The sequence below is a fragment of the Euprymna scolopes genome, chromosome 1 (genome assembly GCF_053919585.1).
Source record: "Euprymna scolopes isolate OS-2025 chromosome 1, ASM5391958v1, whole genome shotgun sequence".
NCBI lineage: Eukaryota > Metazoa > Mollusca > Cephalopoda > Sepiida > Sepiolidae > Euprymna > Euprymna scolopes.
Window position 1 is genome coordinate 94,598,380 of NC_136482.1, and position 24,302 is coordinate 94,622,681.

Genomic DNA, 24,302 nt, shown 5'->3' on the forward strand with positions numbered 1-24,302 from the left:
AAATTTATAACAAATTTGCTATATTCGCTTGCTTGATGGTCCCATTACTATTAAAAACGAAAAGATTTATCAAAGTTTGTAGGTGGGCAAACCTGAAATGGTGAATTTAGTTAATGAGCTAATTTTTTCACTAACAGAAAGTGCTCGACTGAGCTTAACTCTCTAGTTCCTTCTTAAAAGATATTTACATAAAAACACTCGTCTATCTATGACAACTGCAAAGAACTTAATTTCTCTCTTCCGTGTGCCTACCATCAAACAGAATTTTCATAGACACAGTTTCTTTTAAAATTTATTTATTGATTTGTTTATTTATTTCAAAATAATATACGTCTAAATGATGAACTTAACAACCTGTAAATATATACACAAGTTTATTTATATGATTTATATATAGATGGTATCATGGGTTACATTTTTCACTTTAACATGTACGAAGTAATTACACAGACATAAGTTTTCATATCTATATATGAACTTTATTTCAATGGTTGTCAATTTTTCATTTGCGTATTTAAATCATATAAATAAACTTTATACATGTTTACAAGTCATTAATTTGATCATCTAGGCGTATATTATTTTGAAATAAATAAATAAATATAAACGAGAAATAAAATGAATAAATAAATAGAGCTTATCAGTAAAATAATAAGATAAGGAATGCGCCAGCGCGAAAGCACAACTAGACAAGAAGCCTGAAATAGAGAAACAGCACTGTTGAAAATATAATATCACTTCAGATCAAAGCAAACACTTAGTCCAATAAACTAGAATACAACCGGAACCTCCCCGCTGTTACAGACTGAATCATATTTCCCTTCTCCTCCTCCTCCTCCTCCTCCTCCTCCTCCTCCTCCTCCTATTTCCTTTCTTTGCCACACCTCCCTCCAAACCTCGACCGTTCGCATTCACAAACTATACATTCTTCCCTTTCTTACAGAGTTTAAATCATACTCAGACATATTTTTTATATATATACAAAATAAATAAACCTTGATTTTCGTTTCAATGTCGTTTCTTTTTTTCGGTCTGATAAGGTGGGCCTCTCTGAAATAAGACTCCGCTGAAACATGTATGCGCATATGTAACCAATAATGTTTGTATAATAAACATACTGTATACTTGCTCTGTCCTCCATTGAGCACTCTTTAATAATTATACGGGTTTCAGTGGATCTACATATAGGAAACCAAACTAAAAACCATTATATATATATATATATATATATATATATATATATATATATATATATATATATATATATATATATATATATATATATATATATATATATATTATTATTATTATTATTAATAATAATAATAATAATAATAATAATAATAATAATAATAATAATATTAATAATAATAATAATAATAATAATAATAATAATAATAATAATAATAATAATAATAATTTAATGTGGTCATAAAAAAACAAACAGCAAAATATTTACCTCGACAATCTGATTTATCTTTAGACTGGACTGTCAAAGTACTGGTAGATTCTGGGCATTTGTTGCAACTGGTTTGCCCTTCAACATCTTGGTAAAATCCCACAGGACATTTCTCACATGTATTATTGTTGGTATAATAAAAACCAATTGGGCAGTTTACTGATTAAAAAAAAAAAAAAAAATTAGCATTTTCTTCCAATAAGAAATGTTTGATTCACTATCCTTTTTCTTTTCAGATTAAAAAATTCTTCCGTTTTAAGATTTAGTATGTCGTATAAGGGCTAGGCAATATATTTCCCATACTCCCATTGTTTTACCGCCTCTCATTTTCAACTGGCCAGCATGCAGTTAATACGCATATTTTGGTGTCTCTGTTGGGAGACGAAAAAGGGTGCACCTCTTCCTCCCATCCAAAGAATTGGCTAAGGTATAAAAGAAATCATTTGTAATTTAATATCGTTTTTATTAATGTATAATATTGTAAAATAAAGTAGTTAAGTTTTCTTTTTCTACAAATCTGTGTTGCGTGTCATTTGTCATCACCCAAGCAGACATCGCAGTCAAAACGCCCCAATGAGACGATGACCTGAACTGGACATCAACCAAGCAGGAGAGGTCCACACCATTGAGATATGTCTTATCGTTTTTGAATACCGTTTGACCATACCGATGGGGTCTGATGTCGTCAAATGACGAAGCAAGTAACTCTCCCCAGCAAACGATCGTTTATCCCCACACAGGTGGAGCTAAAAACGTCCCCATGACAATCAAGTAACACCCTACCAGCAAGCGGATGGGGTATAATTATACCATTATTATACCATTATTAACATCACAAAATAAAGTAGAATGAACACAGTACTGAATATCACAAAGGATGGTTATTTTTTTTTATTACAGTTCTCACAGAAATTAACGAGGAATTCAGAAAACTGATCTAGAAGTGACTGTATTTTATTTTCTGAAAGAAAAAAAAATTATTTTAGATTTGGAAACGTGCAATTAAAAAGAAGTATTTTTTTTTCTTGGAAAATGCTATGAAGTTTTTTTTTTTTTTAATATTTGTTAAAAATGTATTTGTAGTAGATGAAAAGAGATGTAAAAAGGGAGAATAAACTGGTATACCGTTGCTATAGGCTTTATTAACTAACAAAGAATACATGTGATGTGGTTCTCGTACAGTGTTATAATGGCGGAATGGCTTCTTCCGGCCAAGGGGAATAACCTATGGCATTTTATTACCACCTTGAAAGAGATAATTCTAAAGGGGCATGGGGACAAGGGTAATTTAAAACTATAACAGTATTTAATTACTAATTCATACGTGACTTTAATTTTAAGTTTTCAACGCGTCCATTTTCAAATAATTTTTAAATGAAATGTTTTTACGATCTCTTTTCTAAATAATACAGCAAACATAATGTTGATTTTTTTCTTTTATGTGTATAAGATGTGTTTTATGTGTATAAGATGTGTATTATAAGAATCTAAAAAGAATTGCGAATTTTTAGCCAGAAAGTTGAAAATTAATTTTCGTTTTAGTTTTTAAACTTGTTAAAGAAATAATTGTTACAGGAAATTTTTTTTTCACAGTCTGTTCTCTTAATGATGAATAACATTTTTCGCAGTATTATTCATATATTTTGAAGACATATTTAGTTTTCGATATTGTAGCAAACGTTTAGCATCGGCTGCGACCTTACGATAAGCGTTTTAAGTTGGTCATTCCTTTATTTTAAATTCATTAAATTCCATGAAAATTTTTTTGTGTATTCAAGGAATGTTTTAAGTTTATTATTTTTCTCAGGAAGTTTATTTTTTGTATCGTAATATTTTAAAAAAGTAATGTTTATTCTCGTTGAAAAATATAAGATAAGAAACACAAACATATTTCTATAAAAAAAACTGTAAACTAAAACTGTTTATATATCTATTCCGAATAGTTTTGAATTTATTGCATCAACAAGTTTTATAACACTTATATCATTCATTAATTAATCAGTTTTTTGTACTTATGCAGAATAAAAACCATGCTGAAACATTAATGTTATTATTTATAAACCCATTCTTAACTATATTATCGAACAAATTTTTCTATAATTTTGATTTAAAAATATAATTTTGCATTAGTAACTTTGTATTTAAAATATTTCTTTGAATCTAAATCGTTTTTTTATTAATATATATATATATATATATATATATATATATATATTGGTCATTTTTATTAAAAATTATTTATCGTTCGTTTTTGTTTTTTAAAATTATTTATTGTTCATTTTCATTAAAATCGTTAAATTGATCGTTCGTTTTTGTTTTCAAAAATGATTTATTGTTCGGTTTTAATGTGTTCAATTATTGTTTGTTTATTCCCTAAATTAATAATTCAGTTTTTGCAGGATTTCTTCATTTTTTAATTAATATTAAATAAGTTCAGTTTCAGTATAAATCGTGTTTTCTCTTATTCAATGTCAATTTTTTTCTTATTCAATGTCAATTTTCAAGCTTTCTAATATATTTGTAAAAAGCTCTCATCCATTACAGACTCTGACTGTTTGAAAGACTTTAATTGCTTCTACCTCAGGCATGACGTCATTTTCCAGTGACTAGGTCTCCCACTTACGTAGGTCAGGAAAGTGTTAACAAAGGTGTTCTCAGAAATTCTGTAGTGGTAATGACAATCTTGAAAATGTCGAAGACAAAAGAAAGCCATAACAATGAACGTTTGGAAACAACTGCTGAACAAAACCTGCTCTATAGTGTCAGAGAAGTGTCTATGACACTTGATGTCAGTATTTCAACGTTGTGTAACCATCTCAAGCTATTGGTAAAGTGAGAAAGTCAGATAAATAGACCCAGCATGAGCTCAATGAATAAATGTCTGTTTTAGAAATTGGTTATTATTTTCCAAACAACCTCATTAATATGCAAATTAGTTCACAAACCAATAAGTTGGTTGGGTGGTTGTTTTTGTTTTACGGCATATCAACCCTTTTCGGGTTATTTAATGCCGAATCCAAAGATTCGGAAGAAAAATTTTTTAATAGAATATATTTGTTGTTTTCAAGTCGGTTTCTATTTAACCCATAGTTGGAACCCTAACAGGTACTACCACTCTGGGTCAGAGTGGACCTGGGAGCAATGGTAATTAAAGGGTGGCTCCACACTCTCCAAAGCCCGCAAGCTGGGGCCTCACCACTGGATATAGTTTAAGGTCATATCCAGGACCCCCATTGAGGGACTTTTACCCTCTGCAGGGGGGCAGTCGGTGTATTCTAATGCCCCACCGACAGGGCCACAAACCAATAAGTAAATAAACTTCCATTTTCAATTATTTTGGTCAATAAATTTATTTCTGCTGGTAATTTACTAAAAAGTACTCATTAGGTTGTTTAGGATGTTGTTTCCTTAATGGGAAAGATTAATTATTATTCTGAGATATTTCTATTTCTAACCTGTGCTAAATAGTTATGTATTTTTTTTATTAAATTGATTTTCTCAAATTGAAAGAGCATATTTATTTTTTTAAGAAATATAAATATGTAAAATTATGAGAAGTAAATATCAATTATAAGTTCGATTTTTGAAGAATTGAAGAATTTAATAATTTTCAATCAAATATCTGGTGAATCAGAAGAACAGGCGACTCGAAGTCTGCAGCAAACGGTGTCAGATAAAATATTTTTTTTTTTCATAAAATAATAAAAATGTTATTGTTTCACTGTTTTGAAATTTGCTTTTTGTGTTATAAAATATATTATTTTCTGAAATATTTATTTTCCTTTTTTTTTTTTTTTTTAGAAAAATGGAATAACTTTTTTTTCTTACAGTTTGCTGCAGACTCCAAGTCGTTTATTCTTCTGATTTACCAAATATTTTTTATATCAACATATCAATATATTGTATTGAATCGGGATGGTGTCATATTTCCGTTTTTCAATTTTCGAGGTATACCTCCCTTTCAAAATGAAATTTCTATTCACTTTGAGGTGCGTTTTGGTCCGGAAGTCAGGTATATATAAATGGTTTTTAATCGATTTTTGTTTCAAGGAGAAGGCAATATAAAATAGAAAAAAATGATGAAGTCCAACCATACATAAATATATCAATTTTATTGCCAACTTGTTAGGACAACGAAAAATAACGAGTTAGTAATTTATAAATATGTTACAAAATTAACAAATAAAATCAAACTGCTTTTATAAATGGTGATTTTTTAATTTTTTTAACTTTAAAATAGATTAGATTTTATTATTGCTTGATGATTTATTATGTTTCTAAATTTTTGAGATGAGAATTATCTGTATTATTTGGATACTTTGGACTACTGTTCTCATTTTGAGTGTTATTTACACAATGTTTCAGTTGATATAACATCCAACATTCAGCCAGTTATGTCGAACTCGGAAATCTTTCTGTTGAACTCAAAAATCTTTCTCTCAAACTCGAATATCTTTCTGCCAAACTCGGGAATCTGCACAAAATTTCGAACAGAATTCTTTATTTAATCCACGGGGGTAGCATGTTCTCGTTATGTCAGCCATGATACAGTGGATAGAATACTTTGTAAAATCCAGTTATAAAAAGTTACACTTCTCAAAGTTTGATCGTCAGTGCGGATGACACTCAAAAATATACAATTGTGAATTACTTAGGATTTCTACCCAGTTATGTTTGATGAAACGAGAGCATGCAACCGTCTGTAGATCAAATAAAAGATTCTGGTAAAAATTCTGTGCAGATTCCCGAGTTTGACAACAAGATTCCCGAGTTTAACGGAACGATTCCCAAGTTTGACATGATATAACTGAAGAAGGGTGAGGGTTATATCGACCGAAACGTTGTGCAAATAAGGTTCAAGATGAGAACAGTAGTTTGCAGTATCCAAATAATATAAATAATCAATTCTCATCTCAAAAATTTAGAATCATAATAAATTGTTTAACCATCAACCAATAATAAAATCTAACCTATTTTTTAAAATTTAGAATCATAATAAATTTTTAACCATCAACCAATAATAAAATCTAACCTATTTTTAAAAATTTAGAATCATAATAAATTGTTTAACCATCAACCAATAATAAAATCTAACCTATTTTTTAAAATTTAGAATCATAATAAATTTTTTAACCATCAACCAATAATTAAATCTAACCTATTTTTTAAAATTTAGAATCATAATAAATTGTTTAACCATCAACCAATAATAAAATCTAACCTATTTTTTAAAATTTAGAATCATAATAAATTTTTAACCATCAACCAATAATAAAATCTAACCTATTTTTAAAAATTTAGAATCATAATAAATTGTTTAACCATCAACCAATAATAAAATCTAACCCATTTTTAAAAATTTAGAATCATAATAAATTGTTTAACCATCAACCAATAATAAAATCTAACCCATTTTTTTAAATTTAGAATCATAATAAATTGTTTAACCATCAACCAATAATAAAATCTAACCTATTTTTTAAAATTTAGAATCATAATAAATTGTTTAACCATCAACCAATAATTAAATCTAACCTATTTTTTAAAATTTAGAATCATAATAAATTGTTTAACCATCAACCAATAATAAAATCTAACCTATTTTTTAAAATTTAGAATCATAATAAATTGTTTAACCATCAACCAATAATAAAATCTAACCTATTTTTTAAAATTTAGAATCATAATAAATTTTATAACCATCAACCAATAATAAATCTAACCTATTTTTTAAAATTTAGAATCATAATAAATTGTTTAACCAACAACCAATAATAAAATCTAACCTATTTTTTAAAATTTAGAAACATAATAAATTGTTTAACAATCAACCAATAATAAAATCTAACCTATTTTTTAAAATTTAGAATCATAATAAATTGTTTAACCATCAACCAATAATAAAATCTAACCTATTTTTTAAAATTTAGAAACATAATAAATTGTTTAACCATCAACCAATAATAAAATCTAACCTATTTTTTAAAATTTAGAATCATAATAAATTTTTAACCATCAACCAATAATAAAATCTAACTTATTTTTTAAAATTTAGAATCATAATAAATTTTTAACCATCAACCAATAATTAAATCTAACCTATTTTTAAAAATTTAGAAACATAATAAATTGTTTAACCATCAACCAATAATAAATCTAACCTATTTTTTAAAATTTAGAATCATAATAAATTGTTTAACCATCAACCAATAATAAAATCTAACCTATTTTTTAAAATTTAGAAACATAATAAATTGTTTAACCATCAACCAATAATAAAATCTAACCTATTTTTTAAAATTTAGAATCATAATAAATTTTTAACCATCAACCAATAATAAAATCTAACCTATTTTTTAAAATTTAGAATCATAATAAATTTTTAACCATCAACCAATAATTAAATCTAACCTATTTTTAAAAATTTAGAAACATAATAAATTGTTTAACCATCAACCAATAATAAATCTAACCTATTTTTTAAAATTTAGAATCATAATAAATTGTTTAACCAACAACCAATAATAAAATCTAACCTATTTTTTAAAATTTAGAATCATAATAAATTTTTAACCATCAACAAATAATAATAAAATCTAATATATTTTTAAAAATTTAGAATCATAATAAATTGTTTAACCATCAACCAATAATAAAATCTAACCTATTTTTAAAAATTTAGAAACATAATAAATTTTTAACCATCAACCAATAATAAAATCTAACCTATTTTTAAAAATTTAGAAACATAATAAATTGTTTCACCATAAACCAATCATTAAATCTAACTTCTTTTTAAAAGGTAAACATTTTTAAAAAATATCGTCATTTATAAAAACAGTTTGATTTTATTTGTTAATAATTGTTTGATTTTTAATATATTTAAATTTTGTTTATTAATTCTTTGAAAATGAAAAAAAAATCGATTTAAAGAAAACATTTTTGAAATCTGGTGGGCAATGTCCTTTTCTCTTCCATGCTACATCTTTCTAACAGAAGAGACATTCGTCTATCGTTATTTTTATAGCAGGTGTTCAATTGAGATTCAGTCTATCGTCTCCAACCTCTGCAAAACATTCACAATAAACTCATCTAGCTACAATTACTACCAGCAATTTCCATTACTCTTTATCTAAAACTTAACGAAAACTCCACAAGTAAAGCTTCTTTCCTATAACTACCTGTCTGTTGAACACAATACAACTTGGCTGCTTCCCAGTTGAGTACAACATGATCGTTTTCAAGTCCAATCTAAACAAGTCTTGTTGAGCCACTCTCTGAAATAGTCAAGTTCCGAACAATGCCAATCATTAATGGCCATCACAGTGATTGTTTCACTGGTCACCTGACACTCACTAACCCTTATTCTTGAGTGACTTCTGAGCCTGTATAAGCGGTGACTCCCTAGTATAAAAAAGTTTGATTTTATTATTTGTTAATAAACAATAATTTGTTTTCAACAATTAATTTTTGTTGTAACGCCAATAGAAATGTGTGATGTTACATCTGGCTGCCATAATACAGTTATCATTTTCAATATAACCAATACAGTAGAATTCCGGGATACGGCATTAATCTGTTTTAGGATTGGGATCATAAGGTGAAATCGCTGTATGGCAGGGCCTAAGCAAAATTTTATACAGTACATATTAAAAATTACTAACAAAATACAGTACATAATGCACATTACATAATCAATTAACATTATAAATAACATCGTAAGATGGGGAAAATACCGTAACCAGGTGCCAGAAACACATCTTATTCCACATCGAAACCTGAAAAAAAAAAAAAAACCGTATCCAAAGACCACAGTAATCTATGGATCACCGTATCCCGGGGTTATCATGTATTTTCATATCTAATTGAAAAGTGGTTTATTGATTGGAACCAGAGAATTAAAATTAGAATTAAATTAAAAAAAAAAAAATTGAATTAAAACTTACAGCATTTCACGTGCATTTTCTTTGAAGTCACCATTCCTTTCTTTGCACAGTCTGCTTCGATCTTGACATTGCCCAAATCATAATTCTTAACACTAATGTTACCAATTCCTGTAGATGAGTCAATAGTAATGTCCATTATTTGGTCTTTAGATATCTCATTTCGAACTGTTCCAAGCTTCCTACGCAGGAGGTATTGTTGATTTCCTGTGGTTATATTGTCTTCCATTTTGATTTTGAAACGTACAGTCAACATTCTTTGTTGGTTGGCATCTCTCTTATCTCGATGGAATCCTTTCTCAGACTGGGTGTCCAACGGAAGGATATTTCGTCGTCGACGTCTCTGGGTGGAATTGTCACAAACGACTTCGATATCCTCAACACTGCATACAAGATTCCTACAATGGTGTTTCATTTCGGACTGTAATTTGTCATGGAATACCTTTGCAATCTTTTTCTTGGCCACGTGGCATTGTCCGATGTAGTAATAATATTCTATTTTGCCTGACATGGCGGCTGAACCAGGAATATGTTCAACTGTGGGAAAAAATAATTATAAGAGTCGTTGGATGATTCGACAAATAAATATTCAAAGTTTTTAAATGGCAAGAAACTATATTTAAAAATTCATAATGTTGACCATCTTATAATTAATTTCTTTAATTCAGTTGACTTATACAATTCTTGACAGTATCTGTTTCGTAGCGCACTTAATTATTATATCAATCTGTGAATCTATTATGCCCTTAACTCATCAGAAGAAATAGCAACAATCAATCCGTCAAAAGGAAATGAAGTGTGATTTGACATGATTAAAATCAAAAAATTGGAAGAGAAGCTGCATATACCTTTAATACGTTTCCATTACGCCATTTTGAGTTTTATCAAACTATTGTATAAGTCAACTGAATTAAAGGAATAAATTATAAGGTTGTCAACATCAAGAATTTTGGAATATAGTTTTTTGTCATTTATTCTCTCTCTCTCTCTCTCTCTCTCTCTCTCTCTCTCTCTCTGTATATATATATATATATATATATATATATATATATATATATATATATATATATATATATATACTAGCTCTCCTGGCATTGTCCGTTCGTAAAATATGCTTAAATATGATATTTTGATTAATGTAGATTTCGTATTTATTATTATATTATATTGGACTCAATATATAGTAATGGTTTAAAAAGTTTTTTAAAAAAATGTCTCATGCGTCATCACTGAGAATCGAAACCAAAGCATTTAGCTTACGATTTACTTATTCCTTTGACATTAATGCCTGAGCTATGAAAACATGTTTGCTGCAAGGCTAAAAATTAAAACATGACCAATAGCTATTACATCATGCATGCATATTCTTAATGCCGTCGTTCGAACTTCACCTGGAAAATTCCATTTCTATAATTTTCACATTTTTGCACCGATTTTCCCAAATATAAAGTTTTGTATGGGTTTGAATACCCTATATATTCATTTTTATCGCTGTAGACACAAAACTGACAGAGGAGGCAAAATTTTTTTAAACAAATATATATATATATGCACACATAAATATATATAGATATATATAGAAAGAGGTTTTACATACGCATATATAAATATATATAGAAAGAGGTTTTTACGCAAATATTATGCAAGTATAAATCATGTAGAATATATGCATGAATATAATTACACGTAATAGTTAACTAAAGATGATCCCATGAGAAAAAAAAAAAAAAAATAAAACTAATAGGGAATTAATTAAAATGAATATGTAAAAGAATATGCAAATGAGCTAAATCTTTTGCAGATGAATGCAATTCCACGATCCATATATAACAAAGTTGTATTTTCTTTTGAAATAAATAGAACAAAGAGTTTTTAATATCAATATCAATACACAAAAAAGAAATTTATAGGAGTATATATATATATATATATATATATATATATATATATCTTCTATAATATAAAGCTGAATGTGTGTGTGTGGTCACGAATAGGCTCCTATATGGTTGACTATTTTAAAAAACTGATTACATATAATGATAGAAGATGTATCGAGATACAGGAATGGGTATGTTTGATCTGGCAGAAGGGTGGTTCATTAAAATTGTGGCGTCTGCGTTCGCGCCTTGTCCACAAAGTATGGAAATAAAAAATTTAAAAAGAAAACGTTTACAAGTGTTTTTGATATAGATGTACATAAGAATACTTTGATAAGTAGGTTTTAACTTAACTAGGGATGGTATAATAAAATTGTGGGTCTACGTTCGCGCCTGGCATCCATAGAATGGAAATAGGCACAAACTTTAATAAAGACTTTTCATATCTATCTGCGTAAGTATACTTTGATAATTATGTTTCAGTTTGAAGAGATATGGTATAATAAAATTATGGAGTGTTCGTTCGCGCCTGACCTCCATAGAATGGAAATATGTCACAAAGTTTAATAAGGTTTTTTAATATAGATCCACAGAATATTGTGATAAGTGTCTCAGTGTGAACAGGTATGATATAATAAATTATGGAGTTTATCTATTTTATTTTTACTTTCATCATATTTTGCTTTGGTTTTGATACCCCCAAATTCGAAGCTATCTCTTTACAACCCTTCCTTTTCATAAGCTATCATACTTTCATAAATCAAAGTCCATTTTCTGTAGGCTGCTTTTGAACCCAGTCAACAACGGGTACTTTTGCTAATATATATATATATATATATAATTTTTTTTTCATTTGAGGACTGATTTCTTCTGTGCAAAGCAACCATTTACTAAGTCGTCTGATGAGGACATCTGGTTTTAACCGACCATTTGTCCAAAAAATTAGCATGTCCAGTTTCGCGATCATATATCTTGCTCTTCTTTTATTGAGCACTCTTAATAATCTCGTTAAATTCATTAGTTATCACTCTTGAATACCTTTATTTGTTTTTGTTTTGCGATACTTTTTGAACGAATTCAATTAATTATACGAAAGTGCATTTTTACCTGAATGTGAGTTGGGATTAATTTTCCCTTTGACCAATTTGGTAGCCTCAAATGAGGAGTGGCATATGTATTGTTTTTAAAATATAATAATCTACTGACACGTGTTTCGTCGTCTACGACTCGTCAGAATAGCTGAATCTAGTGCGATTTGAAATTGGGACCACATGGTAAGAAGTGTAAACTTCTACCACTAGACTATCTCGCACGACTGTTAAATATATCGCGATTTACATAGATGTTATTTATTTGTTTTGTTTTGCGATACTTTTTGAACAAATTCAATTATTTATTTTAAAAACAATATATATATATATATATATATATATATATATATATATATATATCAATGACTATTTGTCTTTCTCTTTCTCATATATATATATATATATATATATGTTTTATTTTTTATTACCATTTTATCGGTTTGGCTACATATGTTTCAGATGTTGGACCATATTTACGATCTAAGAGCCTCGTCAGACCTTACAAAAGTGGTTGTTAAAAAGTGTTTTAGAAGAGATACGAAAGAAAAAAAAGAGAGAAAGAGTGGGAGGTTGAGGTGGGAGATAATAAGGGGGGAGGGAGACGGGTATTGACAATATTTCAGTTTTGAAGGTTAAGATACATTAGATTGTATTATGTGTGTATGGGGGGGTAGCAGATTCAGGCAGGTAGGCGGGGGTGGAGATATATAGATATAAGGAGGGGGGGTGGAGAGAGGATGGTAAAGAAAAAAGGGAGGGGTAAGGAGAGGAGGGGGAGTTTCAATTTTAAGGTTGTAAGTTTTAACTGGCTTTTGCTTGTTCAGCAAGGTATATTAAGTCGATGAGAGAGAGTGAGAGAGCGAGAGAGAAAGAGAGGGAGAGAGAGAGAGAGAGAGAGAGAGAGGGAAAGGGTTAGTGTAGATGTCATGTTTTTGACAAGTACAGGGTCCATTTACAATTTTCATAGTCGCTATGGGCCCACCCCGTTTATATGTGAACTTAGCGCTGCATCTACCTAACCTCGCAATATTACTACACCCATCTGTTTATTCATTTATTTATTTATTTATTATTGTTTGTTTGTCCTAACTTTACCTTATTTACTTAGTATAGATATATGCATATCTGTGTATATATGTTTATATATATGTGTGTGTGTGTGTGTATCTATACATGTCTGTATGTTTATATTTTATTAATATCTATATTTATATAATTGCATATACGTGTATAGGGGTAGATGCGTGTGTATGTATATATATATATATATATATATATATGTGTGTGTGTGTGTGTGTGTGTGTGTGTGTGTGTGTGTGTGTGTGTGTATGTATATCTACTTCTTACTGGAGATCTTATCTCCACATATACGTATATAGGTGGGTCTGTATATATATATATATATATATATATGTGTGTGTGTGTGTGTGTGTGTGTGTGTGTCTATATATAATATATTTGTGAGTGTATATGTGTATAAGAGTTGTATGTATATGTGTGTATGTCTGCATATGGACCCATGTATGTCTGCATATACTTTGTTTATATATATATGTGTGTGTGTACGTATGTGTCTCTATATGGATGTGTAGAAATGTACATATGTATGTATATGTATGTATGCGTATTTGCGCACGAGTTAACGTATGTATTCATATAAAAAACAACCCATTGTAAACGGAAACGAACAAGTCGGCGTATAGCGACTACGAAAATTTTAAATGAACCCTGTACTTGTCAAAAACATGACATCTAACCCTTTTCCTCTCTCTCTCTTTCTCTCTTTCCCTCTCGCTCTCACCCCCCTCTCATCTACTTAATATACCTTGCTATACAAGCAAAAGTCAGTTAAAACTTACAACCTTAAAATTGAAACTCCTCCCGCCCTCTCCTTACCCCTTTCCCTTTTTCTTTACCATCCTCTCTCCACTTCCCCCTCCCTATATCCATATATCTCCAACCCAGCCTACCTTAATCTGCTACCTCCCCACACACACACAATACAATCTAATGTATCTTAACCTTCAAAACTGAAATATTGTCAATACCCGTCTCCCTCCCCCTTATTATCTCCTACCCCCCACTCTTTCTCTCTCTTTTTTTTTTCTTTCGTATCTCTTCTAAAACACTTCTTCCAATTACTAACAACCACTTCTGTAAGGTCTGACGAGGCTCTTAGATCGTAAACATGGTCCAACATCTGAAACATATATAGCCAAACAGATAAAATGGTAATAAAAAAATAAAACACATATTTGCTCTGCAATAGTATTGAGCACTCTGTTCAGGTTTTTACTAATTATCAGTTTTACCAAACATATATATATATATATATATATATATATATATATATATATATATATATATATATATATATAGTCATCCACATACAGTACTGTTTCGCTGTTTCACAGCTCATCAGTGCGGCTAGACAGACAACTACCTCAAGCCAGGATTGATACCCGACCGTTTGTACGGCAGTCAAGGCTCCTAACCATTACGCTATTGGCGGCTGCTTGAACGAGTAGTGAGTTTAACGATGTTTTGATATCGTCTGAAATACCTCCGCTCGATTTGTTTACACAAAGAGCGTCGCTTATATGCTAATGGTAATTCGTGTTTCACTTCTCAATATGCTCAACTCATATATATATATGTATAATATATATGAAAGAGAGAAAGAGAGTCATCTACAGATATACTGTTTCGCTGTATCACAGCTCTTCAGTGTGGCTAGACCAGCAAGTACCTGAAGCTGGGATCGAAACTTGACCGCCTAAACGACTGTCAGTATTTACACGCTGACATTGTAGAGGAAAAAATATATTTGTGAATGCAAAATTAATGGTCCTCATATGTCAGATTGAAGGAAGAGATTAATTTTGGTGAAGTTAACACAAGTTTTTCAGGTTAGAAAAATTTCTGAAAACTTACATGAACAGTCAGGCCAGCGATCAGACCATTCTCCATTCAGCTTGCATAGATACATATCATGTGGTACGGTGGCAAAATCATATTTCATATTGCACGAAACTGTACACATCTGCAGGTACATCTCACTTTCTTGACAGCTGACAGCTCCATTTTTGGGTGGTCTTGGTCTTACGCATGTTTTCCCTAAAAATAAATAAATAAATTATTGGGCATATTTTGCAATAGACAACAGAACGAAAAAGTGGTAAAAATAAAACAAATATGTAACAAATAAATGTTACTAAAGGTAAAATAAATTACTCTTCTACCTACCTGGATAAGTTTTTGGTGTTTTAACTTATGTTTTAAAACGTTTAATATGTTTGAAACGCAACTCGTACTGAGCGCTTAAGTTAAAATGAAAAAAAAAGATGGTGACATGCTCTTTGGAGTCCCGCGAATCGCTCAAAACTCGAAAATAAAACAATAAGTGAAAAATAACTGCCCACTGGACGGTAATTGTAAAGTTGAGTGCGTGGTTTATAAGGCCACGATCCACCCAGAAGATAATAACAGGGACAAAAAAGTTTACTTCGGTATCTCCGCCGGAAACTGGAAACAGCGTTTTTATGACCACAAACATTCTTTCAATAACCCAGAACTTAAGAACAAAACTGAGTTAGCTAAACAATGGTGGTTATTAAACAATGAGAACCGATCCCCAGTGGTTTCATGGTCAATCCTATGTTATTCGGATGTTCCAAACGGCTTTAGGCAGAGATGCAGTTTATGCCTCGAGGAAAAAATAAGAATCCTGAAGTAGGAACACAATAATCTCTTAAATAAACGAGATGAACTGATGACCAGATGCAGACATAAATATAAATTTAAAATAACCAATAATTCCAGATCCGACGAACAGATAATTCTATAACGGTAAAGAGACCGAATTTAATACCACTAGATTATTTACGATAAACCCTCCCACCCCACCCCACTGGCAATTATAGTGGTGTCCGGTATATACTCGGTAATAACGACTTGATGATATTTGTTGTCCGAAATTTAAGTTGGGTGTACGTATTCCGAAGTACCTGTTTATCCAAATTACTTATAAATAAATGAGATAGCATTAAGAAAAAAAATTTTCTCTACAGTTAATACATTAGTTATTAAACTGATATAAGTCAAAAAGATCAAATACTACCACTAGACATTATTAGCTTTAATATAAATTAACACAAAACTTTAAAATAATAACTATTTTATTTATTTATTTCTTTATGTGTGCATGAAAGTACTTTTGTGTACGGAATGAATAAAAGTATATATTAACCGAAACTAAATACGTACTATGGAATTGGGGGCGACTAATAATGCAATTTTCTGCATCTTAATCAATTAGGAAGTGAAATATTAGTGAGCAAAATAACAACGACCGCTATAATCACCAATAAAATTAATTACATAAAAATATATAAAATATTAACTACATAAGACTCAATTTTTTTAATTCATAGTAATATATTACAAATACAATATAGAAAATTTAAATGTATTATAAGATAATATTTATTTCAAACTAATTTTAACATGAAAACATACAGATAGTTTTAAAACTTTGTATATAATTTTTTTTAATATATCTTTTAATAGACTTATTTTCCATGATTCAATTAACTCTATGACGCGCGTATAATCTTCATTTTCTTTCCCTTCTCTTTCTCAGAGATTCTAGACTACTTAAACCATATGACAGGCAGCGGATGGTCACTCTCTTCCTTTTTTTTCTTTCTTCTTCTCTTTCCCTTACGCACAGTTTATTTCCTTCTCTCTATATCCGTATATTTCTCCCTCTTCTTCCTAGGTTAGTAAACGCGTGTCAAGTCATTTATGTGTAAGAACGTGCATATTTAGGGGCGTATGTGTGTGTGTATGTGTGTGTGTGTGTGTGTGTGTGTGTGTGTCTGTTGTTACGTCGGGCTACCAGACAGCCGTTTAAGTGTCATAATGTTCTTGTTGTTTTTTTTTAAAAACTCCCTCCCATACTAACTTAATTCCCACCCTCTCTATAAAATGTATTGAGTGGATTGTTACTACCCCCCTCTGGTTTTTGACGGTCGGGGCCCGATTATTTTTTTCTTTCTTTATTTCAGTATCAAAAATGTAATTGTCTAGTTTAGATGCTTGAAAATGCCATAAGGTTGAAATAAATTATTGCATCGACAATTATGTAATTTCCGTGTTTTATTAATATATATATATATATATATATATATATATATATATATATATATATATATATATATATATATATATAAATTCCAAAAAGTCACTTACCTATAAAAAATACTAATCAATGGATACTTCCATTCTTCATTGTTAAGAATTCATCAATATTTATATTTTATATTTCATGTCCTTTTTAAATAAAATATATTTTAAGCAAGGATTAAAAAATACCGTGACATGAGGTGTTTCACAACTGGAATAAAGGGAGACAAACGCCGCCTTTTCTTCAAGTTGGAAACTTCGGTGGCTTTAAGCGCCAGAATTAATCTCCCTTTCTATTGCTGGCTGTAAACAAAAGATAGTAAATATGGGCCATCGTACTTGAAAAATGATCACATTTCATTTATCAGTTTTTGCCGTTAAAAAAATTCCACTCGACCGATTTTCCATTTTTTTATTCTCTTAAAGAAATACATGAGTTTTTGATTTAATATATTTTATTTCTTCTTTATGGAGTGATTTTTTTTTATCTAAAAAAGACAACAACATTGAATGAAGCAGAAAAAATTGTTGTAGGTATTCAATCTTTTCAGGACAAAATTTAAAAAATGTGAGGTTTCACTGAAAAAAAATCAATCAACGTGTTTAAAAAAAAAAAAAAAAGGTTTTAAACTTTTGACTTTACAGGTAAATTTGCACAAAACTATTCTTTTTTATTTTAAATTATATTATTTTATTTATTGATCTTTTATCTTCAATTTGTGATATATAAATCTGAGGTGTGAAAATTAATTATTTTCATTTTAATAGACATTTGAAAATGGGAGGGGGGTTTAAAACAAAAAAATCGTTTGTCTAGATTATTATATTCAGTTTATTGGAAAGAGCATAAAATTTCACATTAAACCTGCAAATATTGTAAAAATTGAACCAATAGAAAAATTTTGATAGATTTTTAAATTGAAAAAATTGAAAAAAATGAAAAAAAATTTAACTTGTAAAATTCAATTCATTTTATTACATAAAAAAAATGGCTGCATGAGCGCGTTTTTTTTTAAATATAAAAAAATAATAGTTCTATTATTTTTTAAAAAAAACTTTAATAGTTTATTTTGGAAGTATATTCCATAAAGAAATTAAACAAACCATTTTAAAAGGAGAAATTACGAGTTTTGTATATTTTATTTGCAATATTGTGTTAAGGGTGTCAAAAATTCCTAAAAAAATTCGGACACACCTGGTGCATATCTAGAGAAAATGTCACCTGCGGCGGTCCACTCAAATATCACCCCAATGACCCCGATTCACACTTAGAGTAACTTATCTTGTGTTTGGTAACATTTGTTTGTTATATGCTTGTTTCCTGGCCACTTTTTTGGTTTGTTTTGTAAAACATGCCCAAATCATTCACCAATTTTTTTTATTCATACAAATCTATTTCTGTAAGTATTATGATACAAGCAGTTTGAGTACTCATCCTAGGATAAGTATTCAAAATACTGAGCTCCTGAGTCAACTGATTGCAAGAAACAAACACTACAAAGCAATCATTCTGATATGGAAAAAAAACGTGTGAGAATAAATCTTACAGGATTGAATTTATAGTCTAAGTTTTTTTTTTAATTTGTAGAGCTAAGCCCTAATCTTGGGTCTTAAAATGATTGCAAATTTGCAAAAAACTCCTTAGATTTTTTTATAATTTTATCTTTTACTAAAGAGTTTTATCTTTTACCAATTACGTAATTTACCGGAATTTTACACCTCTCCAATATACACGTCTATTTATATATATATACTAGCAAAGATACCCGTGCTTTGCACGGAGCTTTGTTGCGCACTCGGGTACCAAAATCTGTGGGCACCTTTCCAGTAAGTTGATGTTATAAGAGCAACGATTGCATAAGGTGATTAACATTTTAACTACCTCTTGTAGTGACTGAAATTCAATCAGGAACTTCACAAAACATTTTCATCAAAAAGGAAGGTTACTTGATGTTACATAGTAAATTTTTCATTGAAGTCATTTTCAACTCTTGCTTAAATTTTATCTTGCACATTCAATACTAAAAACTTACCACAATCAGATCATGTCAGCTTTTCCTCATATCCATTTCTCGAACTTTTCACTAAAGAGCCTCAGGGTAAACTACATTTCTGCTGCTTTGATTTGGAGCCAGAATGTAGAGTCTTTCTGAACTTCCTGTCCGGCTGATGGAGACGTAGAACATACCGTGACTGAAGCAGTCTGATGTCAAGTCTACGCCAATGGTGTTAAATGTCTGACCTTGACTTTTGTTTATGCTCATTGCAAAACACACCTTCACAGGAAATTGGAGTCTCCGGAATTTAAATGGAAGTACTGAGTCCGATGGAACTAAGGGGATCCTTGGCAGTAGAACGGTTTCGCCTTTGTAGGGACCACAGGAAATGGTGGCCTCAAGTACATTGGTGTGCAATCTGGTGATAACACATCTGGTTCCGTTTGTTGTTTTTGGCGGTTCCAAGGATCGAAGAATCATGATTGGCGATCCAATTTTGAGATTTAAAATGTGTGGAAGCATTCCAGATATTTCCAAAGAGTTTAAAAACTCCACAGGGTAGTGAACAGCTTCATATTCATTAGTAGCCGAATCAACTGACTTGTATTGCTTTGTGTCTCCTGGAAATTCATCCATTATTGAATTGTTCAAATGATTCACATTGCTGTTTAATGGCGAAATAATAGCCCTCTCAGCAAGCCAATCCGGTGATTTTCCATTGTTTTGCAGGTCTGGGTACACTTTGTCTTTCAGTTGCTTCTGATTACCGACACATTTACCAAGCGCAGTTGGAATCTTAATTGTGTCAGGTGAAGAAGTGATAGGAAACTGACCATTACCGATTTGGAGAAGCAATTTTGAGAAGTCTGCTGCAGCTGAGTTATCAGAGATATAGGCTCTCATATTAGTAGTCAGTCTCTTCACTATAACGTGCCTCCAGAGATAGGATTGTTTCAAACTTGCATTGACAATGTTAGCCCTTGTGCCATTTTTAACCACTGGGAGGATTTGACGGAAATCACCGCAAAATAAGGTTGGAATGCCACCCATGGGATTCTTGTTTCCTGTGATGTCTTGCAGTGTTCGGTCAATTGCTTCATAAGCACTCTTGTGCGTCATTGGGGCTTCGTCTACAATGATTGCAGAGGTGTCTCTAATTACATTTGCCAAGGCTGAGTTACCAGTAATTTTGCAAACTGGCTGATCCATTCGATGAGTATCCAAGGGTACTTTAAAAGTGCTGTGAAGAGTGCGGCCACCTTGTAGTAGAGTAGCAGCAATGCCACTGAATGCTGTTGCAAGCACAATCTTTCTCATGGATCTAATCTTTGCAAGGATCAAATTGATTACAAAAGTCTTGCCCGTACCACCTGGAGCATCAAGAAACATCATGTTTTTGTTCATTTCACCTTGTGCTTCCAACATTGCCATGAATGAATTGTAAACTTCTCTTTGAGAATCGGTCAGTTTTTCTTGCATATTTTCTGCTTGTAGGGAAGTTCTTCAAGATTATAAGTAACTTCACGTTGATACTCTCTCGCGAGTCTTTCATCTCTCCCTTGCATTGGTGCAGGTAATCCATAGCTTGCCAATGGTTGACCGCACATAAGGAGAACTTTTTCTTCAATTAGACAAAGAGTTTTATTGTAGATGTCCTCATTAAAATCTGCTTCTGGATTGTTAACTTCTTGCCTGTATCTGTGAAGAATGTCTTCAGATATTACATCACGAAAAGCCATCCAGATCTCAAGAGGATTTCTTGGCTCACAGGCTGTTAAAATTATCACAAATAGGCTTCGCAAATTTGAAGGTGATTGAGTGGCACTTGCCTCTCCTACTGCTTGATGCAAGTGATGGTCATTTTCTAGAAGGCCTCGAGCAAGGCACGCTGCTCTGTATGTTTCAAACACCTGACCATTGTATGCTCGCAAATTTTGAAATGAAGTTGGACCAGCAACCTCATTGAGCAACAGGCGTAAGAAATAACACTCCCCTGCTTTTGGACTAATCGTGTAGATTCTCCCAATGCATGGTGCCTTCCATACATCATCATTTTCAGTACCTTCAACTTGTACCCCACGCATTCTTCTCATCCATTTCTTTGTCGATTTGTTCCAAGTGTAAAACTCAGGGACTTCTACGTATTTGAGACCCCTTGCAAAGTCATCCTCATGGCAGAGTTGAAAAAATGCTGTCAAAGTTGTGGCAGGCGGTGGACCTTGGGCTCGTTCCAGAGCAGTATCAGCTGAGAACATGACACGCTGCCCATTTTCAAGATGAACAGAAAGTTGTACAATTGGGGGGAAATGTTCATGGATGGGATGTTCCAATATCCTCCAGGCTGCCTCTGAACTGCCGACATACCTTGCATTCTGGAACTGCTGGATCTCATCCACAATGTGACTTTGTACTTGGCCTTGTTGGTTAGCTGCTCCATCAGTTCTTTGTAGTTCAAACACTGCTTGATCACATCCTTTATTCACGTATTTGAGGACATATTTGATGCTTTGGATCGAGCTGCAAATTTCTACGTTAATGTGAGCGTTGAACTGCTGAAGGAGGACCTTGTTGTACGGAACAATCCACTGGTTTGTTATTTCTTGATTAACATACCGACCATTTCTCTTCATCCTTATTGTACCAGTCTGGCCTCCATCTTCTGGTTTTCTTCGCCTGTACTTGGGGTAAGAGTCTTGGCCTTGCTTGGTACACTGAAGAAATTCTTTTGGGTATTTTTTGGAACATTTGTTGTCAATCATACATGGACAATTTGGATTAAATGGTCCACAAGGTCCATGCACCATATGTGCCATCACTTTAGCATGAAGATCAGGATCTTCGTCTTTGTCAGGGATCTCTGCAGATATGCAGAGATCCATTTTTTCTGGTAGAAGTTTGTCCTCTGGGGCCTGCCAGGTGAGGATGTGTGCATGCGGCAGTCCTCTTTTTTGATATTCAATACTGTACAGGAAAGCCCTCAACCTGCCAAATCCTCCCTTTTTAATAAATTCAAGTAACTTTTTTAGCTTCTGCCTGAAAACCCTGGCAACAATATCTGGACGATCCTGAGGGTCTTGCCCTTGAAGACAATTTTCTGTAATTTCTGTCCACTTTGGATTTGTTGTGAACGTGATGAAGAGGTCGGCTCGGCCCATTCGCCGAACATATGCCATGGCATCACTTTGACGCTCAAACATGTATCGAGGGCCTCCTGTATAAGTTGCCGGAAGTACAACTCGTTGACCAAACTGTTCTGGATTCCCATCCTCCCTAAGAATTGAATCTCTCAAGTTGCTATAATTGTCAGCTCTCAGGGTCTGTTGCTCACGCCTCAGGAACTGTAAACGTTCTGTTTCAATCTTGCAGTACACATCCACCAGCCATTGTTGAAATAGCCTTCGGTACCAGAGAAAATAGTTTCCAGGCCGAGTCATTAAATGGTACGAATAAAATTGCTGTTGGGTAACTTTTCGCCCATTGGATGCCTTCATGTAGATGTTGTAAGATGGAGAACCATAGGGGTACATTAACGGGTACATTAAAGTATCGTAGAGGGGATGTAGTTCGGAGATCCATTTTAATGTATCATTTCTAAAACGCAAGACAATATCCCGGTTAGCTGTTGGTTCATTCTCCATTAATATTCCAATCTCATACGTTGTTGTTGGAGCATTGAATCGCCGTGGATGCTCTTCTTGCGGCCTTCGGTCTTCCCTTATGACAACTTTATGTTCTACCAAGTGTTCTTCTTCAATCCTCTCCTTTGTTGTTTTCAGCTGACAAATAAAGCTGTTGTTCTCATGTAAAAATTCAGTCAGACTTTGGAGAATGTCTCTATTGAGTCTACTGTCACGTCCCCGATTATGTAGTTCCTCTTCCAGACTATCCAAGAAGTAGACTTGAATAAACTTTGCTGTTTCATCTTCAGGTGGTAAAAGACTCCCAATCTGGTGGCAAACCTGGCCTCGAATTCTAAAAGAAGGATTCCACCCATGTACTGCCGCAATTTTGTGACCAAATGATGTCATTGCAAAACAATTGTTATAACTGCGTAGATTTTGCAGAAAATCTTTAGAGATGGGACCATTGCCGGAGAGCAAATCTTGAAGCAACTGAGGCAGTGGTGGAAAGCTATCAAGCACAACTTTGCCAGAAGAACAACAACAACCAGGGGTTTCTCCTTTAAATTTTACAGCTGAGCAATGTTGACATACTTTGTCCATTTTTCCTATATCAGCTGTAGTGAGAGAGTCATTTTTGTTGTAGAGCAATCCTTTTCTATTGCAGTGTTCTATTTCATGGTGTCTCAAAGCAGTCATTCGTTGTCTAGCTGCCTCGTTTTCTGTCAATTGCTGGGGCAAAGTCATACTCTCTCTCCATGCAGCCTCTCGTTGTTGCCCTTGGTATAGGCGAAAGCTTCGTTGGGTTTCCGATTCATTCTGATGTCGTTGAGCCACTCTCAACTCACCTTGTGTACGTCTACTTACCTCATATAATTCATTCGATCGTAATATTGCTTCTCTTTCCAGTGCATATCTTTGCCTTTCTTGAATTTCATCTTGTGATGAATTTAACCGCCTTACAGCATGTCTAGTTCTGTCAGCTTCACGTTGGGTTTCTCTTTCCAAATCTGACAGTCTTGCTCTCCTTTCTCTTTGACGTATCCTGTTAAGTTCTAGACGTCTTTCTCTATCTGAATTGTTTTCATTGGAGCGAATTGCAGCAACTCTTAGTCTATTAGCTTCCAA

At 31.9% G+C, this 24,302-nt stretch overlaps 1 protein-coding gene across 1 annotated transcript in view; it reads right to left on the bottom strand.

Moving 5' to 3' along the window:
* The window catches only part of LOC145249753 (sushi, von Willebrand factor type A, EGF and pentraxin domain-containing protein 1-like), a 352,081-nt gene that overhangs the window by 142,954 nt on the left and 184,825 nt on the right, over positions 1–24,302 (bottom strand). Inside the window, exons 10-12 of the mRNA XM_080111697.1 lie at positions 15,305–15,487; positions 9,406–9,939; positions 1,460–1,618 (exon numbers count right to left, since the gene is read on the bottom strand). Coding sequence (XP_079967823.1) covers positions 1,460–1,618; positions 9,406–9,939; positions 15,305–15,487 — 876 coding nt within the window. The remainder of the gene's footprint in view (positions 1–1,459; positions 1,619–9,405; positions 9,940–15,304; positions 15,488–24,302) is intronic.